Raw genomic sequence first — 7824 nt, 5'->3', positions numbered from 1 at the left:
CTACTAGAGCTAATCAGTGAATTTGGTAAAGTAGCAGGATACAAAATTAATGCACAGAAATCTCTTGCATTCCTATACACTAATGATGAAAAATCTGAAAGAGAATTTAAGGAAACACTGCCATTTACCATTGCAACAAAAAGAAAAAAATACCTAGGAATAAACCTACCAAAGGAGACAAAATACCTGTATGCAGAAAACTATAAGACACTGATGAAAGAAATTAAAGATGATACAAACAGATGGAGAGATATACTATGTTCTTGGATTGGAAGAATCAACATTGTGAAGATGACTATACTACCCAAAGCAATCTACAGATTCAATGCAATCCCTATCAAACTACCAATGGCATTTTTCACAGAACTGAAACAAAAAAATCACACAATTTGTATGGAAACATGAAAGATCCCGAATAGCCAAAGCAATCTTGAGAAAGAAAAATGGAACTGGAGGAATCCGGCTCCAGGACTTCAGACTATACTACAAAGCTACAGTAATCCATACAGTATGATATTGGCACAAAAACAGAAATATAGATCAATGGAACAGGATAGAAAGTCCAGAGATAAACCCATGCACATATGGTCACCTTATCTTTGATAAAGGAGGCAAGTGTATACAATGGAGAAAAGACAGTGTGTTCAATAAGTGGTGCTGGGAAAAGTGGACAGCTACATGTAAAAGAATGAAATTAGAACACTTCCTAACACAGTACACAAAAATAAACTCAACATGGTTTAAAGACTTAAATGTAAGGCCATACACTATAAAACTCTTAGCAGAAAACATAGGTGGAACCCTCTATGACATAAATCACAGCAAGATCCTTTTTGACCCACCTCATAGAGTAAATAAAAACAAAAATAAACAAATGGGACCTACTTAAAAGTTTTTGCACAGCAAAGGAAACCATAAGCAAGACGAAAAGACAACCCTCAGAATGGGAGAAAGTATTTGTAAACGAAGGAACTGACAAAGGATTAATCTCCAAAATATACAAGCAGCTCATGCAGCTTAATAATACAAAACAAACAACCCAATCCAAAAATGGGCAGAAGACCTAAATAGACATTTCTTCAAAGAAGATATACAGATGGCCAACAAATACATGAAAAGGTGCTCAGCATCACTAATCATTAGAGAAATGCAAATCAAAACTACGATGAAGCATCACCTCACACGGTCAGCATGGTCATCATCAAAAAATCTACAAATAATAAATGCTGGAGAGGTTGTGGAGAAAAGGGAACCTTCTTGCACTGTTGGTGGGAATGTAAATTGATACAGCCACTGAGAGAGAACAGTGTGGAGGTTCCTTAAAAAACTAAAAATAGAACTACCATGTGACCCAGCAATCCCACTACTGGGCATATACCCTGAGAAAACCATAATTCAAAAAGAGTCATGTACCACAATGTTCATTGCAGCACTATTTACAATTGCCAGGACATGGAAGCAAGCTAAGTGTCCATTGACAGATGAATGGATAAAGAAGATGTGCTACATATATACAATGGAATATTACTCAGCCATAAAAAGAAATGAAATTAAGTTATTTGTAGTGAGGTGGATGGACCTAGAGTCTGTCATACAGAGTGAAGTAAGTCAGAAAGAGAAAAACAAAAAGAGGGAGGGGATATGGGGATATACATATGCATATAGCTGATTCACTTTGTTGTACAGCAGAAACTAACACAACACTGTAAAGCAATTATACTCCAATAAAGATGTTAATAAAAAAAAAGTAAACAAAAAAAAAAAGCCATTTTTCTCGTTCCTCCAGAACTCTGTCTCTGTATTTCTTTTCGACATTGATGCACAGAGAGCCAAGATTTTGGCAACAACAGCTCATTTCTTTTTAGTGCTGAATAATATTCTATTGTCTGGATATATCTTAGTTTATCCATTCACCTACTGAAGGACATCTTGGTTGCTTTCAAGTTTTGGCAATTATGAATAAAGCTGCTACAAACATCCCTGTGCAGGTTTTTGTGTGGACATAAGTTGTAACTTTGGGTAAATACCAAGGAGTGTGATTGCTGGATCATACAGTAGATAGAGTGTGTTTAATTTTATAAGAAACTGCTAAACTGTTTCCATAATGGTCTACCATTTTGCTTTCCTTTAAACATGTTCTTCACATGACATTTTTACTATTAAAATTTCACCTGGATATACCTAGATGGTCTGGTCTGGCCTGTCCTGGCCTCTTCAAATAGTTTGCCTAGTACTCGGTGCAACTTTTGATCTAAAGACAATTCTTCATGTAGGAAATTTTCTTTACTTCTTTAACAATTGTTTCTCCATGGGCTCTGTTCTCTACTTCTGGAATGTCTATTATGCAAGTATGCAGTTGACCCTCAAACAACATGTGTTTGAACTGCGTGGGTCCCCTTACACGTGGGTTTTGTTTCCAGTACTAAATACTACAGTACTACATGATCCATGGTTGGTTGAATTGTGGATGCAGAACCCCTGATATGGAGGGCCACCTATAAAGTTATAGGTGATTTTCTACTGTGGGTGGGTTGGTGCCCCTGACCCCCCATGTTGTTTAAGGGCCAACTGTGTATGATTTCCTGGGCATTTCTTCTCTCCCTCTTTCTTTATTCTTTTTCAGAGTTATGGGGAAGGTTTTCAAAGCAGTCTTTCTTGAGTGGTTTTTAATTTAAAAGTAAATTTCCTGTTTTGCATATTTCCCAAACTCATATATGGACTGACCTTTTGAATATTATTTAGAATATAAATTTGAGAATTTTACTAAGTGTCTGTTTTCAAGATTCTAGCAACTCTGGTAGTAAGGATACAATACCTTATACCTTTTTTCATGTGTCTAGTAATTTTTCTTTATTTATTCCCTTTACAGAGGGACCTATCTAGATCTATGTTTGTTTGGGATTAGAATTTGAAGTGGTTCTAGAAAGGATTATGCAGATTATTTTCAAGCATATTGGTTCCAGACAATGGAAAAAGGAAAAAAAAAGCCCACTTGTTCATGGTTTAGTTTTCTAGGTAGGGGCTTCCAGTTGGCCGTGATTAGTGCCGGGAGGGCTCTTGAGAGAAGTTTGCCGCTGTGCTGGGCAACTTCTTTTCAGTATTTATAGAGGCAGCTCAAGGTTTGCTGGAGGAATGTCTTCTTTCTCTAACTGGCATAAGCACACAGGTTAGGAACCTTCTGGCCAATGTCTCTGCTTTTATGTGCAAACCAAAAGATGAGCTAAGTCTTGGCCAACTGCCTTGCGAGCAGACACTTTTGCAGTTCCCAGCATCACCCAAAATGTTTCCTGCCTGTGACAAACTCACCCTAATGCATAGTCCTGGCTGTCTATCATGGGACTTAGGGTGGCTCTGCTGAGGCAGCCCCTCCGTCGGGCTCCCTGGTGATGCCCTTCCTTAGTCAATACATCCATCGGTCTGGTTCCATCTGCACTATATCTTGTAGAAATTCCTTACAGTTTCTGGACCAGAATTTGGGACAGAGAGGAGTTAAGAGGATGGGTTCAAATTATGATCTATAAGCAAAGATCAGGGAACTATAACTTTTGACAGGTCCGAATACAAAACTGATTTATTTACAGTGTCACCGCTAGGTGGTGCCACCAATTAGTGAAAACAATGGTTGCTGTCATGGGACAACTGAAAACCACTTGCCGCCAGTACAAGCACAAGTTTGTGAGCTTGTAGGGAACGTGTGTGCACTTGTGCACTTGTGTATAAGTGTGTGCACGCACAACGCTTGGTGCATGAGTTTGCTCTCAGTGCAATGTTGGTTTACAAGTGTACACATGTGTGCAAGTCCATGCAGAGGTCTGTGCACCCTGGAGAGCATGGGCGTGAAGCTAATGATATGAACTCCAAAAGTCTTGACCCATCAGCCGTATGTATTATCTGGAACTCTGGCCCCGCATCTTGGAAGGCTGCTTGTGGAGCGTGCAGAAGCCCCGACCCTAAGGGAGAAATACAGCGACAATGCCACAGGACAGCTTTTCTGAGGCAGGGAATCCCTAGACACAGCCACACATCCTCTAAGGTCATCAGTCCTGCAAGCCCTCCAAGGAGGTCTCAGTCACTTGTGACGTCCTGGAGTACCGTGGTCTCAACACCTTCCCGAGTGCCCAAAGCTTCAAATCAAATGCCCACCTTGGGATTGTATCTTCTGTCCAGATGGGGAGTGACCCTGCACTTAAGAAAATAAATGTGTGTATGTGTGTGTAGGATGGGGGAGCTCCCCCAATTCCCTGCCCCCTCCAAAGTCATCCAAATCCACACACCCTTTCCCTGTTACCTCTGTGGATGGTCCTCAGCTGATCTCAGCTCTCACTCTGGAGCCCCCCTCACTCCAGGAATCGTGCTGTCTTGATTATTTGCTGTCTAGAATAGCCCACAAAGCTGGCGTACCTTAGGCAAGTCCCCTCCCTCAGTTTCTCTGGCTCTCAGTGAGGGCTGGGTTTGTGTGATTCCAAGAGGCCCTTAGTGCTGACTGGAGTTCTGCCAGTTGCAGGGCCCTGCCCCCGTCCCATGGCTGGTGTGGAGTGGGAGTCTCCTTGGAGAAGCTCCCAAGAAGGAGAAAGTTCTGTTTGGCTTCCTCCTCCTCCTCCTTCCAGCACACTTCCCTCCTTAGCAGGCCCCCAGGGAAGGCAGCTGGGCTCGCAGGCCTCTAGAAGCCACAGGAGGGAGTTCTCATTTGAGCATCATTACAAGTTCAAGTGGCTTCCTCCTTCCAGCCCCCCACCCCACCCCCAGGGTGAAAGCCCCAGGACTCATTAGACCCGATGCCCCCAGAGCCCAATTTGGTTGAAGGGAATGCTTGGCTTTTCCATCCAGAGGAGGTTTGCCCTAAGGGTTTGGGGCTTCCCTGAGAGAGCTCATCTCAGATTGAGGTCAGAGAGGGAAGGTCCCCAGAGGTCACCTCTTGCCCTGGCACTTTTCCAGAGGAGGAAACAGGCTGCAGGGGAGGGGCTTGTCCAAGGTCTCACAGAGGTGGGCTCACTGTGGAGGGCCCACGGGCATCCGTGGTCTCGGGATGGAGATGCAGAGCTGGGGCTTCAGGGAGGCCCTGCAGCATGTGAGGAAGAGCTGTGAGAACAGTCCGACGAGCCCACAGCAGAAGGGGCTGCCCGGGGAGATAGTGGGCGCCCATCCCTGGACGTGTGGGTGGGACGGGTAAGCGCTTGTCTAGATGAACAGAGGATTCAGGACCAGGAGGGGAAGAGGTATCCGAAACTGCTCAGCTCCTTCCCCCTCTGTAGATTCTCCCCCAGGCAGGAATGGCGTGTCACAACTGCTGGGCAGGGAGGCTGGGGTGGAACGAGGGCCTGCCGGTTATGGCCAGTTGAGCCTGTTGGTTGGAAGCCAGGAGGCTGGCACTGGGGCCTCTCTGATCTCAGCGGTCTCCTTCCTGCCTCCTGCAGCCCTGGGCTAACACCCAGACCCTCTTAGCTCCCATATCCAGCAGGACCGAGGACGCAGAGACAGTTGTTCAGCTTCCCTGGATGATGAAACCCTGCCTGCGGGGCCTGCCTGAGCTCCTGAAGTGTGGGACAATTGCACGATAGAACCTGACTAGTCCAGGAGGCCTCTGTGGGCTGCAGGACAGGGAGCCGCAGACTCTCAGATGGCACGGGGTCTCCCAAGTCGACTGGTCCAAACTCCACTGCCTTAATATCAGTGGCAAACGTGTCAGGACGTGGTTTAAGTGCCTTATAAACCTTAACTCCTTGAATCCTCAGAAAACCCTAAGAGGACATATACTCTAATGAGCCATTTTACAGATGAGGAAACTGAGGCACAGAGAGTTTCGGAAACTTGTGCACAATCACAGGGCTGGTGAGTCATGTGGTTCGAGAACCCACGTGCTGTGCTCTCTCTAAGAGAGGAGGGAGCGGAGGCCCAGGGAGGGGACAGAGTTGGCCCAGTCGCTTGGCCAAACGGCAGGATTGGGGTCTAGACTCTTATCTCCAGCCTCCGGCCTCTCCCCACCCCGCAGCCCCTCCTTTCAGCTCCTCTGTCCCGACCGAGCCTCGCTGTGGGCCTCCCCAGAGCTAACAGCGGCCAGGCCTCCCCTTGGCTGGCAGCTCCAGCCCAAAGAGGCTGCACCCACATTCCCTGGCTGCTCTCCAGCCCACAGGAGCTGAGAAAACAAAGTCCAGTGACCGTGAGTGCCGCCGAGCAGAGGCCGCCGAAGGGGAGGAAGCAGCGAGGAGCCACGGAGCGGAGGCCGCTGTCAACTCCCAGATGCTGGGCCTCCTGGGGAGCACGACCCTCGTGGGCTTGATCGTAGGCGCTGCTGTGGCTATTCTGCTGCTGCTGCTGCTGCTGGCCGCCTGCTTGTACTGCAGACGGGAGGAGCCTGACGTGGAGAGGAACCACCCTGCCGCAAGGAGAAACCGAGTCCGGTGGGCCCAGCCTCCGATCTCCTCAGGCCGGGGCCACCTGGGACGCTTGCACCATCTCCGTTATTCTGGCCGTGTGCCTCACATGCCCCACGCGACCCTCCATCACCACCATCACCTCGCCCGCCACCATGCCCACCACGCCCACCAGGCCCAGCGAGGCCGCCGCTGATGCCTGAATGGCAGCCTGCCCCACCGTCACCAGGATGCGGGAACCCCGAGGTTCCCGTGCAGAAGGGCACCTCTCGGTGGTGAACGTCGGGACCTGCTTGGGCTTCACTCGCCTCCTGTGCCCCGTGTGCTCCGGAGGGAGGCGGAGAACTGGGGAGCACCAGGGGTGGCCCTGCGCACAGCGGAGGGTGCCGGGGCTGAGAGCAGGGCTGGTGGTGGTCCTCTGGGGACGGACGCCACCTTGTGACTGTAAGTCCCAACGGGCACCAGAAGTGACGGCCAGTCTGGTGCAGGTGCACAGGGGTGTGGGGATGCACAGAAGGTGTACCCTGCTCTCTCCGAACAACCAGGCCTCTGGCCAGGGCGGTAGCTGGGAGGCGCCCTGGTAACGCCCTTTCATTTGCAGAAGGCAGTTTGAGGCTGCAGAGTCAAGTCAACGGTGCCTTAATACAAGAAAATAAAAACCACTGAGAAGCTTTTGTGAAGAGGCTCTTGATTGTAACTCAAGTGGGAGGGAGGGAGCGGCCAGCCCTGTGTCTGCCTCGCCCTGGACCTTCCTCTCCGGTGGGAACGTGGGAACGAGTGCCTGGTGCGGGCCCTGCAGTGGGGGAGATTGGGCGGTTCTGCAGGGCTCCGAGGACAGTAGGTGAGAAGGCCTGCGGCCTGAGCTCTGATGAGGGGGAGGTTAGGGTTTGCAGGCAGCCCTGCCCAGAGAGGGCTCAGAGAGAGGAGGAGCGAGGCTGTCCAGGCTGGCCCCTGGGCTCTACCTCCAGGGCTCTTTTCAGTCCATCTCTAGGACAGACTGCGCTCTGGAACTGCAGAAGCCCCCTTCCGTGGGCTGTGCTGAATTAATGTTTCTTTGGTAACTGGGTCAGGGTTTCTTATCCAGGCCTTGAGTCTCCAGCCAGCCTGACCCAGCCCGTGCTTGTGCTGGCTGGCGCTGTGTCTGGGAGGGAGGGTGTGGTGCTGGGTGGCCTTGGGAGAGTGCTCGCCTCCTTGGAGTCTCAGTTTCCTCTTCCCTAAAATGGGATAGATGACAGAAACTTCTTGCCAAAGCCTGGAGGCCTGTTCCCAAATACCCCAGAACAGCTGACGGAATTCCAAAGTGAGGAAGGAAATCTTGTTCTGAGGCCTTCCCTGAGGAAGGAAGTCCTGTGAGCCAGGGTGGGAAGTGGAGGGGGAGAGGCTTGGGGGCCAGGCCAGGTGGTGAGGAGGGGCTGGAGAACAGGCCAGAAAGTCCGGGGCCTGGTGACTGACT

At 49.2% G+C, this 7824-nt stretch overlaps 1 protein-coding gene across 1 annotated transcript; it reads left to right on the top strand.

Annotated features, from left to right (window-relative positions):
- Positions 1–5934: 5934 nt before the first annotated feature.
- HRCT1 (histidine rich carboxyl terminus 1) lies at positions 5935–7036 on the top strand. The gene has a single exon (XM_007122653.3). It carries the CDS (start codon positions 6238–6240, stop codon positions 6565–6567), a length of 330 nt encoding a protein of 109 aa, XP_007122715.1. The 5' UTR covers positions 5935–6237; the 3' UTR covers positions 6568–7036.
- The last annotated feature ends 788 nt before the right edge of the window (positions 7037–7824 follow it).

This window comes from Physeter macrocephalus, chromosome 9 (genome assembly GCF_002837175.3).
Source record: "Physeter macrocephalus isolate SW-GA chromosome 9, ASM283717v5, whole genome shotgun sequence".
NCBI lineage: Eukaryota > Metazoa > Chordata > Mammalia > Artiodactyla > Physeteridae > Physeter > Physeter macrocephalus.
The sequence above is the reverse complement of the archived record's forward strand: the minus strand, read 5'-3'. Positions and strand labels throughout refer to the sequence as shown.